Source organism: Uranotaenia lowii, chromosome 2 (assembly GCF_029784155.1).
Source record: "Uranotaenia lowii strain MFRU-FL chromosome 2, ASM2978415v1, whole genome shotgun sequence".
Classification (NCBI taxonomy): Eukaryota; Metazoa; Arthropoda; class Insecta; order Diptera; family Culicidae; genus Uranotaenia; species Uranotaenia lowii.
Window position 1 is genome coordinate 242,471,294 of NC_073692.1, and position 22,631 is coordinate 242,493,924.

Genomic DNA, 22,631 nt, shown 5'->3' on the forward strand with positions numbered 1-22,631 from the left:
TCAAGATCTTTGGGCGTTATATTTTTTCACAGCACTGTTTCTATTTCAGCCGTATGTGATATATAGATATATAGCTATTTTTGCATCACAGCATGCGAAACTATATATACAACACGTGTTGTCAAAAAACTTGAAGGCCACAGATCTTGAAAATGTTTTTGAATGGCAAAATTTTCAAAATGTGCAAAAAGTGACAAAATTTTTACCACTTTTTCCCAACACCAGTGAACTTGCTCTTACAAACACTATTTGTGACGCGTTTTTGAGTTATTGACAAAATAAGATTTTTCACTTTCATTTTCACGGGAAGTGTAAACCAGCAGGCTTAGGTGAGGATGTGGGGTAAGCGGAGACGACAACTTTAAAATCAAAACAATATTGTGCACTATTTTGTTTAAGTTTTAATGCAGAATGTTAAATTTACTTGTAATCAAATAACTATAAAAATAATATACGATTCTGACAATAACGGATGTTCACATCGACTTTTTTGTTAATTTTCTATTTTTATCTACGATGTCGAGTTGATGTGCATCTTTTTTATTTGCAAATTTCTCGTAAACTAGCATTCTCTTGACGACAAACTCTAAATTGAAACAATCCCTACATTCGAAATAACAAGTCAGGAGAAGGAACGGCGGTTAAAAATGTAGAAAAAAAAAGATTATTTACAAAATATTAACATTCTGTCTTCAAACCTGTAGTGACCAGTAGTTTATGTTTCGACATGATCTACTACAAAACCCTTTTGGGAACTTGGTCGACATTAGTCGACAATGAAAGAGCTGTGCTCTGATTGTAAAAAGTAGAAGAAGAATAAATGAATAGAGAGTCTTCCTCTTTTGGATTGACCATCAACTAAAACAGACGTGTTGTTATTTTAGTATCTGAAAATCAACCTATTTAAAAATGTGCTACAGTTCATCACTTCTCTGTAATATTTATTGGACATCTCAACTGGCGACGAGGATGAACTTACGGTTTGTTTTAATTTCTTTTGGGAACACGCAGCGTAAGTTTTTTTTCCAATTTTCTAATTGAGTGATGTAAGCAGAAAAAGAAACGAATGGTGGCCAAGGCCTTTTATATGAAGTGTTTTATACTAATTTGAATCAATTTATTGGTTCAAATATGTATTTTTGTTTTTCCTGTGTATCGGATGTTGTATTTTTTTCGGTGAAATTTTGGTAAGAACCCGATTTTCGTTTCGGTTGTTTGTGTGGAAAGCACATTTATCTTGCGATTTTATTCACCATTGTTGATTTTTTTTTCACACAGCATTTTGTGGTACATCAGTTTTATTATTTTCTCATCAGTTTTTTGTAGGAGTGAGTTCCTTCCTTTATCCATTTTCAGCTGAATTCGCGATTTCGAAGCTAATTTTTGACAGATCGTGTGCGTGCAAAAAATGTAAACAAACAGGTGGAAATACTTGCTTGTAATAAATCATTATTTTCTCTTATTTGGTTAGGATTTTCAAAAAATGATGGATACAAATTTTAAGTAGAAGGTTCAGAGATTATTTTGAGCTATAGAAAAAAATGTGTAAGTGCCGTGATGCATCGCAAATCGACATCTAAACAGGTCAATTTTTTACTACTCCAAAAACCCTTCTGAGTATTTCAAATATTTTTGAATGAAAACTTAAGCCAAATGCACATTTTCAATTGCAGTTTGTTAAAAGAGAAGTCAATTAACATTCCATCAAAATTTGGGAAGGACCCAATAATTAGTAAGCTAGAATATTTAATTCGAAAAAACATAAATTTTTACTATTTTCTATAAGGTTTCCTTCTGCAGCTGCATACAATTAGGCGCAATAACTTTAAAGCTGGAAGGCGGATTTGGATGTTTGATGGTGATTGAAATGAAAAAAAAAATCCTTGAATTACTACACAATTTAAGTTTACTTTGATGCTATTCAATTGACATCGTTCAGTGGTTATATCACGTTTTGTACTTTTATCGGAGCTTATGATCTGAATTTTTTTGGGAAATTTCATTGAAAATTAAATTTATAGAACCACTAGCCGTACAAAATTTCAAAGTAAAATTTAACATTTTATACTGTCTTAGGCTGAAACTATTTAAATTTTGGATCTAAAGTTTTTATTAAATGTAACAACTAAACCAAATCCAATAATTATAGTTTAAAGTAACAACGAAAAAATCTTTCATGCATACAGACCAGCGAGAAGCGCATAAAATTTAATATAAAGATATAGAAAATTGGAAAAAATTAAAAAGTTTAGAAAATGGACGAAATGATTGATTTACATGTTAGTTTTTTCTGACCGACTGGATATTTTAAAATGGAGCTACCAGATAGAATTGACTCTTCTACCAGGCTTATTTATTCTAATTTAATTGAAAACAAACTCCAATTTTTTAAAGGAGTGTTTTCTTCACTCCTTCATTTTGGATTTATTTAAGTTTTCATTTGGTTTTATGAAAACTTAACTCAAAGCAATGTCAAGTCGTCAAAAATTTATCGTTCACCCGGAATGCTGCTCACGCTACATCGTACTACCCCAGATGGCAGCAGCGCAGCTTCGAAACAGCGGATTGTTGGACACACTTTTGATGATGAGCACTCACTATCATCACGTAAAAAGGGAACTTATTCAGAAGCCGCATAAATCATCAGTTGTGAGCAGTGAGATGGATTACGTTTTTGCTGCTGTAAACTGTGTTCAGTTTTATCACACCAACCACACAATAGAATTTCTTCGACAAGGTCGTTTTTTTTGTAAGAGAACTGCCACCAACTGCAACTGTTGGGTCCGACTTGGTGCCTTTTTATAATTTATTTCTGGAACCAGATGTTACTAGTGCGACGGATATCTTTGCTCTACCTGAGGATTGGCTGCTGATAGCTGAATTGGCTTACTGTGACTTGGCTGCGGAAGAATGAATATATTCCTTTTATTACCGTGGGAGCACACTTGCCCAGCATCCAGGTGTGTTAGGTTCGTGGATTTTATTTAAGATTTTTTGGTGATATTTTTATTTTAACCTTTTGTGTCGTGAGGTTTTGTATTTTGATATATTTTTTTTTGTACTTCTACCTGATTTAATACAAAACAAAGTTTTTGTGCTTTGCATCGTTGTTTTTTACGATAAGGTTACCAAAAGTACAGTTTTTTTTTAAGAAACCGGAATCCAATTGACGGAATTAAACAATTTATTCAAAAAATATATCTAGATTTTACTTATTTCGTTTAAAGTTTATCAGGTAATTTGGATCGTATTTCCTATTAGGTTTTTATTTTGCTTAAGGAAAAATCATCTCATCAAACGAAAGTTTCATTTTTGATCTTGTAAACAACAATTTGGCGAATATTCACTTAAATTATTTAGTATGGTGATTTACCAACTCTTTTGTAATAATAAAAACTTAGAGAAATAATCGATCAAGAAAAGACGCGGAAAATGATTTTGGTTACCTTTACGTTTGTTAAAGGTGATATTCAAAGTGCACAGATGGTGTTAGATGGAAGATTAATATTTTTCATTTTTAGTAGGTATCACCTAGCATTTTTCATAGTTAACACAAGTTTCTTTTCCAACTATCCGATTTTTTTTCTAGCAGAGAAATGACTTTACATTCATTTTTTTTGTTTGAGGGGAAAATAGTAGGTACTAAGAAAAACTGCAATAAAAAAGCCTGAAATGAAAAACAAGCATTTGTAAAAATGATATAAATTTAAAATTTCACTCAACATGATATTGTATTGTAAAATATATCCATATTCTGGATTTCTGAAATAACATAAATGATAATGAATTTAGTATGTATTGTTAGGATACTTTCGAAATGAAAAATCAATTTGTATGTACACAGCTTATTAGTAAAACTATTGTAATTTAGAGATGTAAATCTTCTCTGCTAAGGGTGGAGGAGTTGTAGTGACCAGTAGTTTATGTTTCGACATGATCTACTACAAAACCCTTTTGGGAACTTGGTCGACATTAGTCGACAATGAAAGAGCTGTGCTCTGATTGTAAAAAGTAGAAGAAGAATAAATGAATAGAGAGTCTTCCTCTTTTGGATTGACCATCAACTAAAACAGACGTGTTGTTATTTTAGTATCTGAAAATCAACCTATTTAAAAATGTGCTACAGTTCATCACTTCTCTGTAATATTTATTGGACATCTCAAAACCCTACCTGGGGTAAGTGTGGACGGCTTGATAAAGTCTTTAGTTTACACATTTATCCATTATCTTTCCGTCATCCAATACAATTTAGCTATGTTTAGCATTCGGTGATGAAAAGTTCGTAAAGGTTTGATGTTCTGGAATGAGTATATATGGTCGGGATTCGACCAGACCAAACTGAACGCCAACAACTTGAATTCGAGAAAATCGAGTTCAAAGTTTACAGCCTTACCAATTGATACAATTTCATAAGATATCTCATTTGATCGTTTCACCATAACATTTTGACTCTTATAAAGCCGTCAAGGCTATAATGGTCGATTTATGCTTACACAAAAAGCAGAAGCGCTTTACGACCAGCATCCAACGAGAATGGTTGATGCTTGAAAAATGTTATTTTTCGTTGAGCCAGAGTGAACCTGTCTGTTCTGATTTTTATTCTGTTCCCTCCCAGTCAACAAGTTAAAGTAAAAACGTATTTTAAATTAAATTTAATTTAATTCGTTTTTACCGATAAGTTTGCAAGAAAGTGTTCGATCTGGCAAGGTATTTGCAGCTGCGGACGAAAGCCCCCGGTTTTTGCGACAAACAAGACCATGGACTCTGAAATGTACAAGGAGCAGTGCCTGAAAAACGTTTTTTTTTTCCCGTACATTAGATCTCACAAAGGACCAGTTAAGTTTTCGCCAGATTTGGCAAGCTGCCACTACAGCAAATAGGTACTACAGTGGTATCGGGCCAACGGGTGGATTTTGTCGAAAAAGACATCAACTCACCCAACTGCCCTCAATTCCGCCCTATCGAAAATTTATGGGCAATTGTCAAGCAGAAGATGAAGAAGAATGGTAGACGACTCGGGATGCAACAGAGATGAAGAGATTGTGGAACAAAATGGCCGCTGAAGTCAGCAAATAGGGTGTCCAAACTATGATGAGTGGTACTCGATGAAAAGTTCGAAAATTCATCAAAACATTATCGGAATAAATTTTTTATTATTTTTCCTTTAATTAAAGTGTAATAAAAACCCTACGTTTTAAGTACAAAACATTTTTATTTAGTTTACATAGCTCCGAGATAGACCCGTTTTAAGGCGTTCAGATTCATCGTGATCCATGCTTTAGAACATAATGTTGCTGTTCAGGATACGATTTTAATTCCAGAACTCTAAATTATCACTTATAGCGAAAATATTGAGAAATGTATCCTATGTTAAAATAATTCAGGAACCTAGGAAAATTAAAAGAAAATAATTGAGACTGTCTTTGAAAATGGCAACTTGCGGGTATGATTATACACGAAATTTATGTTTTATACAAATATAAACAAACTGAACTAAATCATTCGTATTTCTTACCATCACAACCATGAAAACGCTGAGCCCGAAAGCCAGCGAAATGAGCGTCTTATCACCAGCGGCATGAGTGCAAGCTGCACATCCGAAAAAGTTGAGTATGAAAATACCTAGATGGTAGCAAAGATTGCAATCGAAATTAATAGATCCATAAACCAAAATGCATTGATAATGGAGTGCATGAGTCACTACTATCAATACCATGCGTGTGTGTGATTGATACCAGACGAACGCGTATTGCCCGTTTGATAAATTGTGCACGTGTTTAAATAACTTACCGACAAATTCTGCCAATACTGCCTTCCAGATATTGCCCGTCTTGCCCGAAAGCTCATCCATTCCAAGTTTGTACGAGCTACCCATTTTATGTGCGATTTGTGTACAGCGTTGCTATCTGTAAAGACATAAACAATTGAAATCATGTTAGAACGAAGAAGTGCATCTACACGTGCAATTTTATGGAGTCTGAGTTCGTAAAAAATTTCATTTGTGTTTAACGAGCTACCCTTGAGAAAAAATCTGTAAGATATAGGTAGTAGGTAGGTATAAAATACTGAGTTTTGATTTTCTCTCAGGAAGAATAAAAAATAAGGCTGGTGATTGATGTTATAATTATCACTTTTATTTGCAAAAAATGATATCCCTCCAGGAAGCCTTCAAAAGCATTCTAAACAGGTTTTGGCCCGTCGAAAAGTAATAAAAATCCCCTTCCTCCCCCATGGAAATCCCCAACATACCAGTCACATGACTGACACATTAAAGAAAGCATTGATACTATGGGGCGAGGAAGTTGAGTTATGCTGTGAAATCGAATCCACGACCCTTTGACGCAATCGTATACGACGGAAGATTGACGCTTAGTTGGTGGTGATGATGATGAATTGGCTTCATTAATTCGAAATCAGACAACATGATATTCCCAAATTAATGCTTGATATTGTAATTCTCTGTGGTAACGGCGAAGAGTGGATTAGAATTCATCCGGATGATTTATGAGCTGTTTCTTTCAGTTCATCGAAAATACGGAGAGACTGATATGAGTTAAAGTTAATACAATAATATGCTTATATGCATACAAGAGCGACAACACCCTTAAGGATCGGTTGGTCTCCTTGAAGGATAAGATCCCGCAAGATGAGAGATCCGGAATTTATTAAATTCCCTGTGAGAGTTGCCAACTGTTTTCATTGGCCAAACTCGACGAAAATTTAAAGTTCGACTTAAAGAACATAGAAATGCGGTAGACAACAACAGGGTCAATGAATCTAGCGTAGCCCCCCCGCAACGGAAATGGGTCACACCATAAACTGGGAAAAAGTGATCTATAAGAAATGTGTAAGAAAAGCCTCAAATTTGAACGCATGGGAGTCGATGTTCATAAGTACTTCCGAGAAACCGCTAATGAATGAAGATGACCCACCAATTATGTCGCCGCTTTTTACGTTCACCAAAAGAATTTTTTTAAAGGAACCATCCTTCAACGAATACTATAACGACACTCGTAGTACGATCCTGTCAGTAATTTCTTCGTGTGATCAGTCGGACATCGTCCTGTAGATGGGCAACATCGAGCCCGAAACCGGTCGACAAACAAGGTAATTTTGAATCCTTTTTTCCGTTTGTAAGAACGTTAAGTGTCGTGTCCTGTAATACGTCGTATGTTAATTGTGTAGTTAAGTTCTTACGTTGGCACAAAATCGCTTAAAAATGAGTTATGTTGGAGTAAAAGTTATATTAAACTTAAAAAAATAACGGATTATCATAGTATACAGCAGAGTTATTAGGTACAGTGTTATTACGGTCTACTGTACACAGTAAATTTTTGCCTCAGTTTCCAGCAAAAAAAAAAAAAAAGCTGGAAAAGTCCAGCAATCCTATTTTTGCTGGAAACCCAGCAAACATGCATTCTTCGTCTTGCTAATTTTTCCAGCACTTGATCTGTGTTGCTGAAAAACCAGCAATTGGTCTGTTTTTGTTAGTTATTTTTCGTTGCGCGCGAAAAGTGTTAGTTTGTGTTAGGGCGTGAAACACCCAAGGGGCTGAAAGAGAAGGAAATTTCCGAACTGACATTTCAGTACCGCACTGACGTTTTGGTACCAAAATGGCATTGAAATCAAAGGGGAACTGACGTTGTGGTTCCAAAAAGTCGGTACGGTCCGTTTGTATGTGATTTGACAGTTGCTTCAGTCCTTTGGAAACACCCTACAAACAATACCGCTGGGCTCACTGCTGACAGCCTCTCTGTCAGCCGATCGACGCGCCAACCAGCGGGTAGATTACAACAACAACAACCAATCACTTTATGTTTTGTTTTGTAAACGTTTAGTCGCGACGTATTTTATCTCGTAAATAAATCGTCCTTTTTAATATGTAGTGTTTAGTAACTACGTGCGTTTCTATTCTCTTGTATCCGTGCTACCCCAGTTTACAACAGTGGCGACGAGTCGGTCGTTTAATTTTCGCGAAATCCATCGAATTATCGCAAAATTAATTCCCCCACGCGGAAACGACAACGGTGTGAAATGGATTCGGAAGAACATAACCGTACTTCGGATCTAGCCGCTGGATCAAATGGGACCATCAACGGGCTCCCCAGTGGACAGCAGTTCCTCCCAGCTGGCATGGCAAGCTTTGTTCGCCCCACACAGTTTGGTCAGCAGCCACCGACGGGACTTTCTCAACAGTTCCCCGGGCAGCAGCAGCAACGTTCGTATCAATCAACACACCACCTCTCATCATCAGACGCACTCCTTTCCCAGCTCCTCCAACAGCAGCAAGCATTTGCGACACAAATGCTAAATCAGCAGCAGGAGTTTATGCGACAGCAGCAGGAGATGTTCCTCCGTACGATGTCATCGTTGAGCGTGCAGGTACCATCTAACCCTGAAGTGATTTTAGACTCACTTTCGCACCACATCAAGGAGTTCCGGTACGATCCGGAAAACAACATTACGTTTGCGGCTTGGTACGCGCGGTACAAGGACCTGTTTGAGCAAGACGCTTCCCGGCTCGACAGCGATGCAAAAGTCCGTTTGTTCCTCCGGAAGATGGGTTCCGCCGAACATGAACGGTATGTTAATTTCATCCTTCCGAAACTACCGAAAGATTACCAATTTGACGAAACTGTTCGGAAATTGGGAATCCTGTTCGGTGCTGCTGAATCGCTCACTAGCAAGCGTTACCGGTGCCTACAAACAACAAAGAAGTCCACCGAAGATTACGTTTCGTTTTCATGCCGTGTAAACAAGAACGTGGTCGATTTTGAGCTGAGTAAATTGACGGAGGAGCAGTTCAAATGCTTATTATTTGTTTGCGGCTTGAAAGCGGAGTGTGATGCAGAGGTGCGTACTACCCAAGCAACCAAAAGTTCGAATATCACTTAAGGAACGAACTAATAAGTTCATCTATAGCTGTACAAAAGTTCTGTGGAACTTTTTTGCTGTTCAAAATGCTGTTTCGAGGTCCAGGGAACTTCATTCTTTATCAAGTTCAGCCAATACTCAAATAAAGCTTTAAAGTACTGTTTTGGTTTCTGTTTCTACTTTTTGGGAACTTTAAAGTTTGTATGAAGAAAAACAATCTACTTGTTACGTACTTCTCATTTTTTTCAAAATCAAGTAGCTATCAAAGGGTTGCAAGTCTTTTTGTACAGCTCAATAGTTCGTAAAAAGTCTCTGTTGTACTGTTCTGTAAACTTGAAAGTTTTTAATTAGTTCCAACGGGCGTTCAAAAGCAACTTCGTATTATAGAAACTTTGAAGTAGATTTAAAGGCTAAAATCTACTTTTTTCGAACTTCAACACGTGTTTGCATAAATAAACACATCGTTATATCACGGAGAAAAAAGACGACAGTTGTTCCAATTATTTCAGCTTGTTATACCAATAATCGAAATGCAGTTGATTTTTTCGCATTCAACTACTTATATAATAGATCCAACTACAAACTTCTAATTGTCCTTACCCAATTAACTATCAATATAATGCATTCAACTGTATGATTTATTTTATGCATTCAACTATAAATACAATAGATTCAACTACAAACTGCTGATTGACCTTATGCAATCAACTATGAATATAATAGATTCAATTGTAGTGGTATAATAGATTCAATTGTAATGGTATAATTGATTCAACTGTAGATATGATAGATTCAACTACAATTGTATGATTGATTATAGGCAATCAACTATAAATATAATAGATTCAACTGTAGTGGTATAATTGATTCAACTGTAAATATGATAGATTCAATTGTAGTGGTATAATTGATTCAATTGTCAATATGATAGATTCAACTACAATTGTTTCATTGATTTTAGGCATTCAACTATAACTATAATAGATTCAACTGTAGTGGTATAATTAATTCAACTGTAAATATGATAGATTCAACTGTAGTGGTATAATTGATTCAATTGTAAATATGATAGATTCAAATACAAATGTATGATTGATTCTAGGTCTTGAACCATAAATATAGTAAATAAAATTATAATGCTATGATAGATTGTGTCATCAGGAAATTCGTCATCAGGGAACCGAAATGCGGCTTGTCGACCATCGGGAATTGGTAGCTCACTCACCAACGAAGGCGAATTAAACGAGGCGGGTAATATTGAAAAATTAACAATTTTTAATTATTTTCAGCGTTTTATAATCTGTGTTCCCCTCTTCTAGTTTCATCCCTGCATGGTGGTTATCCAGCTGGAAGAAAAATTTCGAACCGAAGCGAGGTCCCCGTGATTGTGTTCCTGGTACATGGAAAGCGGACCACCCAATGGCAGCGATGGTGTGGCAGCTTTCTGATCCTGCTGCTGAGATCCGAGGACCTTCAGGCTGGAGCAGTAAGCGGCAGTTCACCAGCTGGAAGGAAAATTTCGGATCGAAGCGAGGTCCCCGGTACATGCAAAGCGTACCACCCGATGTCAGCTATGGCGGAAGCTGCCAGTTCTTGTTAGTATTGTAAATTAAATCAATAATAAATGATTTTCTAGCATGGTATAGCAGCTAATCAATATTAAATATGATGACTTTGTATATATATATGAATTAAATCAAATAAAATTAACTTTTAATTCTATAATACACAATAATTGAATCAACTATAAATATGATTGAATCAACTATTTTTGTATAATTGAATCAACTATATATATAATAGAATCAATCATACATTTATAGTTGAATCTATCATATTTACAGTTGAATGAAGAAATTCAATCATACATATGTAGTTGAATCTATGATATTTATAGTTGAGTGCGCAAAATCAATCATATCAATATAGTTGAATCTATTATATGTATTGTTTAACACATAAAATCAATTCGACAGTCTATTGTATATATAGTTGATAGTTTAATATTTATAGTTAGCCGAGAATTAATCAGAAATATGATTGAATGTAAGTGGGTTATTGTTAAAAATACTATACTTTTTTCTCCGTGATGGGAAACAACTATATGAAGTACACATTAAGTTCCGGAAGAACTTTTTAACAGCTTGAAAGTGGGAATTAAGTAGAAATAATGAACCTGAAAGTCGTTTTAAAGAAAATCATCACATCGAGTAAAATCGTTGCCTACTCATGATGTTCATATAGGGCAATAAGTATGGATCTCAACTTTCAAGCGGTGAGCTCGGGTTCGAGGCTTGGTAAGAACATGTTTTTTAAATGTAATGTGAGTTTGTAACAAATATAGTTGATTAATATGAATCAAAATAGCAGACTTGAGAAGGCAATTGAAGGAGCGGAAGAGTAATTTTTTCGATTTTTTATGCTCCTTATAAAGTGGATTTTGAAGCTGGTTAGAAGTTGTTTGACGATTTATGCGAACTTTTTGTCAACTTTAAAGTTCGTTTAACTACTTAAAAATTGAGCTGAAAAAAAGTTATATTAGCATACTCGATTAAGCTGATTAAACCTGATAGAGGAATGTTTTCCGAACTTTTGGTTGCTTGGGTAGACTGTTGGCAAATATCGAGGACCGGGACGACGTGACTCTGGAGCAGCTTTCCGAAGACTGCCAGCGGCTGATGTGTCTGAAGAGAGACACAGCTATGATCGAGGGAACATCCAGATCACCAGCAGTGCAGTTCGTGAAGCGGAATCGGAAACAAATTTCCAAAAGTTCTCCGAAAAAAGTGAGCAGTGATAACAAAAACATTCCCCCAACCCCTTGTTGGAAGTGCGGCGCAATGCACTACACTCGTGAGTGCCCATACAAGGACCACAAGTGTAGTGATTGTGGCAACAACGGACACCGTTAAGGTTATTGTTTATCCGAAAACAAAAGTGCAAAGCCCTATCACAAGAAACAACATGAAACTTTTCGGGCTAATACAGTGAAAGTGCATGAAAAGCAACAAAAACGAAAATTTGTTCGAGCTCATCTTAACGGTGCTGAAGTGCAACTGCAGTTGGACACTGGATCCGACATCAGTGTGGTATCGAAGCGTGTGTGGGAGAAAATCGGGAAGCCTTCCACCACCCCTGCACTACGTAATGCATCTACGGCTTCCGGTGCCCCTCTCCAGCTCCTTTTCAAGTTCCAGTGTGACGTCAACGTCAATGGCCAGCAGCGCCGTGGGACATTTCACGTGGTCGACAAATCGTTCAACGTGTTCGGTATCGATTTGCTCGACGGTTTTGGGCTCTGGTCGGTGCCGATTTCTTCTTTTTGTAACCAGAGTGCCAAACCATCCACATCGTCGGAGTCATTTGAGGCAGCACCACGTTTCAAAAATTCAGCATCCAGCACTTCACCACAGCACAATCGCACAGCAAGGCTGAACCATTTCGAGACATTCGAGAGGGGAGAAGTTCGGTTCCAATAATCTCCAAATATTTCACCGATGTCCCGTCTCTCTCTCAACGCCTCCTTCTCCATCATCATCAAGCTCTGCTGATCCAGTAGAGGCCAACGAACAGCTGTGCAGGTGCCTCGTCGTTCTTCGCGGACCAGAAGACCGCCGATTCGGTTCAACCCGCACCGGCTGTATTAAGGGAGGAGATGTTAGGGCGTGAAACACCCTACAAACAATACCGTCAGCCGATCGACGCGCCAACCAGCGGGTAGATTACAACAACAACAACCAATCACTTTATGTTTTGTTTTGTAAACGTTTAGTCGCGACGTATTTTATCTCGTAAATAAATCGTCCTTTTTAATATGTAGTGTTTAGTAACTACGTGTTATTTATTATCTTGTATCCGTGCTACCCCAGTTTACAACAGTTTGTTTTTTGTTTCTGCAACAGTCACCGAATTTTATTTCGTTCTCTATTCCAGCGATGAACCATGGGTAAAATTTTTTGAAGCGATTAAGAATTTTGTTAAAGAAACTAATAACTTTTATTTTTATTTCAGATGGAGCATGATGTACAAGACTTGGCGAAAAGCGGCCGACCGACCGGCAGATATTAGTGTATTTTGTAATTAAAATTTAAATACATGTCGCTCAAGAAAAATGAACAAACTAATTTCTTTTTATGAATATGTCCATGGTGAGTATTGAGGATAGATTTAAATTTTAAATCTAATTTAGAAACCAAAAATGTCCGGTTGTTTTTTGAAAACAATATAGATAGCTGGTTTCCAGCAATTGAGATTTATGGAATTCCAGCAATTGGGTTTGCTGATCGTTTTCAGCAATTCAAATTGCTGGAAATTTTGCTGGGACCTAGCGGGACCAAAACCAGCGAAATTTTGCTGGTTTCCAGCAATTTAAAATTTGCTATGTACAGTGTGGTTTGTTAAATTATTTAAAAATTTAAACATTTCTGTTCTAGTTAATTAACGTTACTTCTACAATTTTCAACGGATTTTGAAAAAGAAGCCATAAAAATTGAAAAATGCATTTTATTTCAATTCCTGTCTTTTGAGACTACAATTAGTGCAAAGTGGGGCATAAATCAAGGGGCAACCTGAAAAATAACGATGCTTTTTACAATACATAGTTCCAAACAAAATTGGAAGCCAGTTCTGATTATCTGATTAGAAATAAGCTATTCAAATGGTACAACAGAAGACAGCGTTTTTGTGCCGGACACTGAAAACCTGCATGTTATGCGTGCGTACATAGGTCACCAACCCATGTAAGTGAAAATATACTTATGCTCAGGGAGGACTCAGAGGTTGCTTACTATCCCATACTCTATCCATACTATATATAAATTAGAAACGCGGCTACAACGACAGAACTGTATCCATCAGTCATCTTATTAAAATCTCCGATGTCAGTTATAAATTAATTTAGCGCAGATCATCGCGAGTAACAACTGGCGGCGTACATTAAAAGTTGCATTGTCGCACCATAACTTTATCGAATGCTGAGTAATAAATTACCTTCCAGGGATTGCTTCAACTAGCTGAATCGAGCGTACAATAAGCGTAGTGAAAGCTGATAAAGTTATTACGGCTTGTAGACGACCCCCATCAAGTCACGCAAAAAACTGTAATTTTTTGGACCATCGACATCCGCATATGTAAGTACATTGATTTGGCTTTTAGAAATTAGGGGAAACAACTTGTTAAAGCTGATTGATGACTTCGAGTAGGTCTATGTTGGAGACAGCAAAACTTTGAACAGAACGAGGTACTCAATTTGTTTGCTCATCTCACCCACATCGTCGACCAGTTGTACGAGCCAGGTTGACAAACTTTTGTCTCGTCATTGATGATCTCCGAATGGAATCAGGTGCTGAGGTTACACCGAAAAGGCAATCGAAGCGTACATTTTCAGGCACGTCTATGTCGAATCACCTTGCGATGCCCTAGTGGAGCCGTCAGAGCGAGATTCAATATTATCGAGCAATATTGTATCGCATCAGGTGTTGCATCGATGTGCCCTCATTTGCATCGAGGAAAGGTGAAACTGAACGGTGAGCAGTCAAGGAATATTGATGGTATTCTGGGTAGTAAATTAAATGTAGGTACTGACCTACAGCCGGACAAGTTATATGAACTTTTAGGTGTACAGCGTTTTGAGCTTTAAGTACATACTTAAACCACCTTAAACAGTAGTTGAGGTGAATGCTCTCACTGTTATCTCGAAGTTTAGAGTTGTGTAAAACAAGTTTTCTAACGTCTGATCGTTAGAAACTGTCAACCTTTTTACTTCAAGCGCCTAACATATCACGTGACTTGAACTTCCTTTTGCAATGTTCAAATACCGACCATGGATGTGATTCAATTACTATTTTCATTTTTTCTTTCATGAAAACTCTGTTTCAATCCTGTTGAGTGCTGGTTTATCGATTAAGCGTGATCTTCGAAGTAGTGAGATAAAATGACAACAAATTTTAACATGGTCTAGATTTCTTATTTTTTTTGGGAGTTGCAAATATACATACTTGGATTATCTAACCTTTACACAAAACAAAACAAAAGTGAAACAAAAAGGTTTATGGATAGTTTTTAGGGTTAATCTGAAAAAAGAACTTGAATGTTGAACGTTCAACTTAAGGAAAATTTTAATTGAGTAACAAAACTTATGCTTTGTTTCAAAAGAGATAAGTTCAATTGCCATTTATTTTGAATCAAAGAATTTGATTAAAACCACAGTCCAAAAACATTCAGTACAAAAAATTAATTCTTTCATTTAAAAATTAAATTATTGAATCCAAGACAAAATTCTTTGATTCAAATAAAACAGGAGTTTGGTTCAAAAAAAAAGAATTTTTGAATCAAAATCAGTTTTGTTTTGTTTCAAAAGCCTCGTTTTCTCTGCGTGTAGGGAGATTAGTTCACTTTTCGGCTTTTTCGCCGATCATAACGCCATTTACAGGGTTTGATCCTTATCCTTTTCTGGTACTCTGGCCAAATTTGAGCTCATTTGAGTAAGTTTCCAGCGTATGCTAGGAGTTTTAGTGGAAAAAGTCCATTTTTCTTGAAAATTTTCGTAGATGTATTCTAGCAATACAATAACATTGAATCAAATGAAACTATTTTTTGAATCAAAGCATTAATATTTTAGATCGAAGATTTTTCAAACGAAAAATTCTTTGAAACAAAGGGAAATGCATCTGAAACAAAAGAAAAATTATTTATCCCAAAATCAAAGGAAATTTTCCTTTGTTTTTGCGGCACTTTCCTTTGAATTAAAAAATCTTTCCGCTGCGTGTATCTTACAGTTAATAGCTCAACTTTGCGACGAAACTAGAATTTGGACCATAGCAGAATCGATGGGAAACGGTTTAAAGATGATAATCCAACTGGCCTGGTTGTGTACTGAAACCTCTTAGAAGTGTTTTTATTCCGATTCCCTCGCCACGATAAAATTTCTGCGGTGAAAACCGGAAGAAACGAAGATTCCCGATTTTGTAAAACAGAAAACCAAAAAAAAAATCCAAATATTCATTTTTCAAACCATATAATCCATAATCGATTAAGCTTTCTTTTAGTGGTAAATGATCTTTCAATGATTTTTTTTCAGCTATTTTTACCAATTAAACGACAAACTATTAGCTTTTTTTTGGAAATACGAGGCGCACGCCTCCAGATCTATAACACGTTGACGACGCGGTTCGGCGTGTTGGTCGGGTTAGTGAATTTTGATGGTTCAAAAAAGAAATTTCCTGTGGAGGAATTAAATAGCTGAGTTGTGAAGTGGATTGTCTGAAACTTTTTGATGAAAAATCACTAAAGGAATATCGAGACATGAAAAAAAATTGCCAGCAATCCCAATTCGGCATAACCGAAAAGTGATTTGTGATAAAATCGAGGGTTTTGGAGATTGTGTGTGGTATATTTTTTTTGTCGAAAATATTAAGTATATAAGGCAGAAAGATTAAGGTGTCGAGAGTTCCTGTTGTGTTTTGTGATATTTGAAAAGTGGGGCTCGGAATAAAAGTTTTGGTGAAGTTATTTTGTGTGTTAATCGCGATTGCCGATTAGCTAAATTTGTATTTCGCGCGGTGCGAAGATCCTTATTTGTGGAAAAAGGCGTAAGAAGAAGAAGCAGCGCCATGAAATTGCCCAGGGAAATACAGTGAATAGTTATATCGCATTTGGGGGAGTGTATGAATGTTCAAGAATTCATAGTTTGAACGTGTGCTGAAGAAGAAATGCGGATTGGTTTACGCATTAAACTGTTTGCTTCATGTAAAAACGGTCGCCCATTGCAATGATCGTATACGGAAAACGTAGGAGTTGATGAATCCTAAGTGAAACGGATTATAAGTCGGTAAATAGAGCTATAGCTTTAACACAACTGGTAAGATTTAAGGTTGAGTATGAAAAGGTAAGAGTTCACGGAGAGGTAAGATTTCACAATGTTTCAACAATTTCATTTATAAAATAAATTATTTTTGAACGGACACTCAGTTGCCAGCTGGGCAGGTATCTACACGTATGCGGAATACCTGTCGAAGATTCACAACACTAGAAATGGTATGAATTTTATACGGTTGCGAAACTGATTGTATCGTTCTACAAATAACACATACATATACACGTAACACTCATTACATAACAGTTCATACGAAGCCATGGTGTCGGGTATGTGGTTGTTTGCATTGCAGAAAGGCCGAACAATTTATCTAAAGAATGCAAATAAACGCATACGTTGGCGAAACTGCGGTGAATCCGTGCACCCATGGTGGATTACCTACATACATACATACAATTAAACGACAAACTATTAGATTGATAAGCAGGGTTTTTATTTTAATTTTTAAAACTTTGTCACTCGAGTCGAAAATGTTAAACAAATAAGATAGTTCATAAATGAAAAAGGGTATATTAATTAAAATTTGTTTGATAATCGTTTTTCCACTTTATTTGTTTCTCAGATATTTTAAGTATTTTAATTTTTTCGTCCATCAAGTTTGCCTATCTCTGAGCGTCGAACACCACCTTCATTTTTTTTGCCTCCAGTTGCCTTTGCCTACTTTTCTGCCTCTCGCTTCCATTTTGTAAGAGCAAGTTCACTGGTGTTGGGCAAAAGTGGTAGAAATTTTGACATTTTGAAAATTTGACCATGCAAAAATGTTTTCAAGATCTTGGGGGGTTGTATTTTTTTTATAACACTGTTTCTATTTCAGCCGTATGTGATAGAAATATTGCTATTTTTGCATTACAGCATGCGAAAATACAACACGTGTTGTAAAAAAACTAGAAGGCCACGGCACGGCAAAATTTTCAAAATGTGCCGTAAGTGTTGTAACTCGCGGTTAACTCAGTGGGTGGGTGGTTTTGGTTAAAGGTGTATTGAGTGGAATTGTGAACTCAGGGTCGTAATCAGGAATCACCACGGGCTACTCCCTCTTGAGTACTGCAAGAGCACCCAAAATAGAGATGTCCAAAAGCGCAACAAACAAACCCTGTTATAAAAAGCGAGTGGTACCTCGCATGTCACCAACCGTTTTTCGGAGACTATTTTTGTATGGATGACCAAAGTGCAAAATCTTTCTCGGAACGTATCAGGGGGAGGCATGGGACAACGTAGCATAAACGAAGGAAAATCAAAGCAAAAAGTGGAAACAACTCCAACTAAATAATCACTGCAACAGGGTTAAAGTTTTACAAAATACAAGGCGGTTATTTATTGGCTGTACAAGCCCTGAACTGTACATCACTTTTAGGTGTATACTTGCGATTTCGGTGTAGTTTTCGTATTCTTCGAGTTGCATAAAACTCCGGAAATTCTTTCTCCTCGAAGCGGGCAGCTACTCTAGCGGATTCTCACCAGTTTCGGCGTCCCGAAATGGTGTTGAATCGAGATGATGCAGGCCGGAGTCAGCGTGGTTGTCAGGTGGAATCGGTTGAAGTTATGTCCACCGGGTCGAAGATATTTTCTGTCCGTATTTCTGTCGTATTTTTGTTGTTGGTGTTGGTTCGGCCCACAACCGCTGCCACGAGGTCGATCCGAAGCTTGTAGGATGAAAATTAAAAAGAAAAAGGTCCTCTGGACCTAACCAAAGAAATTACTACACCTGTGATGCAATGTTTTTTTAACCGCATGTTCTTTTTATAACTATTTTTAACAATTTTCATAAATATATATACAAACATTTTATAAATTTTACCTTTTTCTTCGTAAACTGTTTTTAACTTGTTATTTGTTTTCCGCCGTTGTTGTTTTACGTGATTTTAAGCTATTTTAAACAAACAATAACCTTAGTTTATTATAATAAACATAACCACGTGTTTTTAACATGTTTCGTACAAAGTTTATAACTTTTACCTTTTTGCGCACTATAAGTTTTAATATTTTTCGTTTTTGTAGTCGTTTTAACAATTAAGCTGTGATTGTAGCCTGTTACATAAAAAAGACATTTAAGTTTCACGATTCATACATGTAACATTTTCAAAGTTCGGTACGTACTACTTTTTTAGTGTTTTAATAAACGTTCATATTTGTAGTTTTAGCCACTTTTAACTATTTGTTTGTAACGTCCTTTTTTAACTTGTAGACGTATCTCCGTTTTTAACCCTGTAATTTTAGTAAAATATTTAGAATTTGTTGCACCACTTTACACAAAATTCGTACTTTTTACGTTAAGAACACGACGCGCACTTCTTTGCCCTAAGGCGTTCACGGACAGAAAGACTCTGCACTTGCTAGGCCGAATCTTCACCACCTCGAATTACATAAAGTTCATCCGACCGTCACACCAATATATAAGCACGTCATCAAACGGAACTGACGTGTGCGACGTTGATTGGGTGATAACACTTCCTCGCAATAACAAAAGCCTGTTCATCCGCGCCCATGGGTATCTCTCGGGAGAGAGTAGCCGCGTAGTGAGAGGGATGGGAGGTAAAATGGGACGAACCCCTGAGTGGCGATTGTTTTGACGTCTCTCGATGAGAGTTAGTGAGAACCCCTTACCAGGGATGTAGTCGATTTAGAAAAAGTGTCGGAGACACATTATTTTTATGTACAAGTAACAAACGGTTACATTACCTCATCATCCCTTCTCAAAATGAATGAAGTATCATTCATTTTGTAATTGGGGATATGAATGCAACAGTCCTTTAAATCAATTCTCATTTTAATGAAACAAAATGAAAATTTTACTTTCGGTTCGATATAATCACGATCAGTCTACTTCTCAATCAGCATATGATAGGAACAGAATCGTGTAACTCAGTAGGACTCACTTATTGACGGTCACTCATGACATCAGTCGAACAGTGAACAAGATTATAAGAAGAATCAATATTTCAAATGTAAACATTGGAGTAGAAGCTGATGGTTTTTCGAAACAGTTTTTGGTTGATTTTCACGGTAAAAGTCCTCGAAAGCGCTATTTATGGCAGTATTTAGGTAAATCTTGTTGTTAATCTATCTCTCTTTCATTTTTCAGCTAAACCTGCAGGAGGAAAAATCCGGAAGTGCCTCAACTAGTGACGAATTGACAGGAGCATCTTTTACAATGATGGAATTTCACAACTCATCCGAACGACGTCGTAAATTAAGCGATGGATGGACGTTGCTGAGCCTTTTCCAGTCTTCACATACCAGGGCCTGCAGTGCCAAGGACGGAAGGGAATCAGCCCCGGAGATCGGTTCTGGTAAGTTTTATGTATCGTCGAAGTTGGTCAACAGTTACTTTGTTGTGTTTTCTTTTTTTTTCTTTTCTTTTCAGGTGCTGGGCTTCAAATCAGTCGCGGAAAAAACACCAATGGGTTTTCCGGAGGAGTCAGCCAACTCGTACGAGTTTGTACCAACTCTTGCGAGCACCGTACAGGGAAGGTACACTGGACCTAGCTTGGCGTTATACCTGTTGGCGAAAGAGGACTGGCGAAAATTCCGCTTGTAAACCTGCTGGCCGATTTCGTACACTGGAGAAGAAGTTTTTGAACGTAAGTTGTAGTTTTTACTATTTTTCTCGTAGTTTTTCCTTATATTGGTTTTTACTAAGTCGCGAATAAATTGATTGGTTCGTAATTGCTGATCTTGTCGATCCAAATCCGAAATTCCTTTCTCGTCTCTATCGATTCGGTGCTCTTCGCCCGAATTCACGATTTCATGTCCGAAGATTACTTTATACGGTGAAAATCCTGTAGCACTATGCGGAGTGCTGTTTAAAGCATGTTCTACTTGCGGTATGCGTGTATCCCATTGTGTTTGATCAGACCTCACATAGGTCCTGATACAAGCATTAATGGTACGGTTAAGTCTTTCCACCGGATTGGATTGACTATGGTGGCGTGGATTCGTCCAGTGACGTACTTTGTATCTGTCGAGAAATGTTTTAAAATCTTTAGAAAGAAACGTCGAGGCATTGTCAGAAATTAAGTATTCGGGTGCGGAGTATCGCAGGAACCAATTCTCCTCAAGTAACTTGCACACTTGGGAGGTCGCAATTTTCTTAACGGGTAGAAGAAGACAAAACTTAGAAAAAATATCCATTATTACGAATAGGTGGGAGTTCCCTTGTTTGCTCCTGGGGAGGGATTGAATGAAATCGATTGCTACCAATTGAAAAGGCTTTGTTGCAACCCTTTGATTCCCCATTGGAGGGTGTTGAGAGCGATTAGTAGGTTTGGATTCTTTACAAATAGAACATTTAGCAATATAAGACTTTACATGCTGTGCCATTTTGGGCCAGTAGTAAAGTTTCCTGATTTTGGCGAGCGTTTTCTCGCACCCCTGATGTAAAGAATCGTCATGACACTCTGCCAAAATTTGTTCCTGCATGTCGGGAGGGACGCAAATTTTCCAGGAGAAATGATAGTCCGTAATGGGTTCTGGGGAGGATATAAATCGTTTCAAGATACCGTTTTCTAGCCTATAATCCTTGTTATTTTCGGGGTTCTTTCTGACTTTAGCAGCCATAGTGAGGTACCAATTAGACAGGCCAGGTGAAGCATTGAGTTCTTCAACAGCACGAGATAGAGCGTCAGGCACCACGTTGTCAGAGCCACGCCGGTGTTTGATCTCCATATCGTACCGTTGAAGTTCAATGCTCCATCTGCACAGTCTCGAAGAGGTCCTCCAACTGCTTCTTAGGATATAAGTAAGAGCAGATGCGTCCGTATAAACGGTAAACTTTGATCCTTCTACATAACACCTGAATTTCTCTATCGATTTAAGAACTGCAAGGGCCTCTTTTTCAGTGGCACAGTATCGTTGTTGAGTAGTTCCCAACTTTTGTGAGAAAAATGCGATAGGTTTTTCGCCATCGTCGTACAGCTGAGTTAACATTCCAGCTATTGCCAAGTCACTAGCATCACAATGAATACAAAATGGTCTGTGAAAGTCAGGGTTCGTTAAAATAGGGGTACTAATTAATAGCTCCTTTATTGTAACGAACGCTCTCTCAGCCAGATCGTTCCATTGGATGAGTTTTGGTTTCCCCTTGAGAAGATCTGTTAGGGGCTGTACAACTGCACTGAAGTTCGCTATGAACCTTCGGTAGTAGTTGCACATCCCTAAAAATCTTCTCACGGCTCGAAGTGACTTGGGCCTTTCGTAGTTAACGATGGATTCGACCCTATCAGGGTTTGGCCGTAATCCATGGTTACTAAGAATGTAACCCAAGTAACTAACTTCGGAAACACAAAACTTAGACTTGGTAATATTGATTGATAAGTTGGCTACGTTTAATCTTGAGGCTACTTCGCGGAGTCGAGTCAGGTGTTCCTCGAATGTGTCGCTTACCACGATGATATCATCGAGGTAAACGAACACAAACGGCTCCAACTCACTGCCGCCAAGTACCCTGTCCATTAAACGAGCCAACGTTGCTGGACTGTTAACTAGACCGTAGGGCATACGTCGGAATTGGAAAAAGCCGCGACCTAATACAGAAAACGCTGTATATTTTTTTGATTTTGGATGAAGGGGGACTTGTAAGAAGGCTTTTGATAAGTCGATTGTCGAGATAAATTCGCAGGGGCCTAATCGGCTCAAGATTCTGTCGGCATGCGGAAGTGGATACGAATCCCTGACTGTTACTTCGTTGAGTTTGCGGGCATCAATGCAGAGTCTTACAGTGCCGTCAGCTTTGTCAACTGGAACCAGTCTTAATGCCCAGTCACTGTAAGATCTCTCAATGATCCCGCAATCCAACATTCGGTTTAGTTCAGCATCAATTTGCGTTTGTCGCTTTGGTGATACTGGAAACGGATTGATTCTTACCGGTGGTTTCTTTTTCGCTTCT

The 22,631-nt window shown here is 37.4% G+C and overlaps 3 protein-coding genes across 6 annotated transcripts in view; 2 read left to right on the plus strand and 1 right to left on the minus strand.

Annotated features, from left to right (window-relative positions):
• Positions 1-22,631, minus strand: part of LOC129743444 (aquaporin AQPAe.a) — a 66,543-nt gene that overhangs the window by 4,498 nt on the left and 39,414 nt on the right. For all 4 annotated transcript variants that reach the window (XM_055735480.1, XM_055735477.1, XM_055735479.1 and 1 more), the window contains exons 2-3: positions 5,791-5,906; positions 5,516-5,622 (exon numbers count right to left, since the gene is read on the minus strand). In XM_055735480.1, the coding sequence (XP_055591455.1) occupies positions 5,516-5,622; positions 5,791-5,875 (192 nt within the window). In that variant the 5' untranslated portion in view covers positions 5,876-5,906. The remainder of the gene's footprint in view (positions 1-5,515; positions 5,623-5,790; positions 5,907-22,631) is intronic.
• On the plus strand, positions 7,837-10,474 carry LOC129742468 (uncharacterized). The gene is made up of 3 exons (XM_055734367.1): positions 7,837-8,853; positions 10,023-10,125; positions 10,194-10,474. Exons 1-3 carry the CDS (start codon positions 8,035-8,037, stop codon positions 10,472-10,474), a joined length of 1,203 nt encoding a protein of 400 aa, XP_055590342.1. The 5' UTR covers positions 7,837-8,034.
• LOC129743445 (uncharacterized) lies at positions 18,739-20,387 on the plus strand. The gene is made up of 2 exons (XM_055735482.1): positions 18,739-19,750; positions 19,830-20,387. The coding sequence occupies exons 1-2, from the start codon at positions 19,715-19,717 to the stop codon at positions 20,283-20,285; spliced, it is 492 nt and encodes a 163-aa protein (XP_055591457.1). The 5' UTR covers positions 18,739-19,714; the 3' UTR covers positions 20,286-20,387.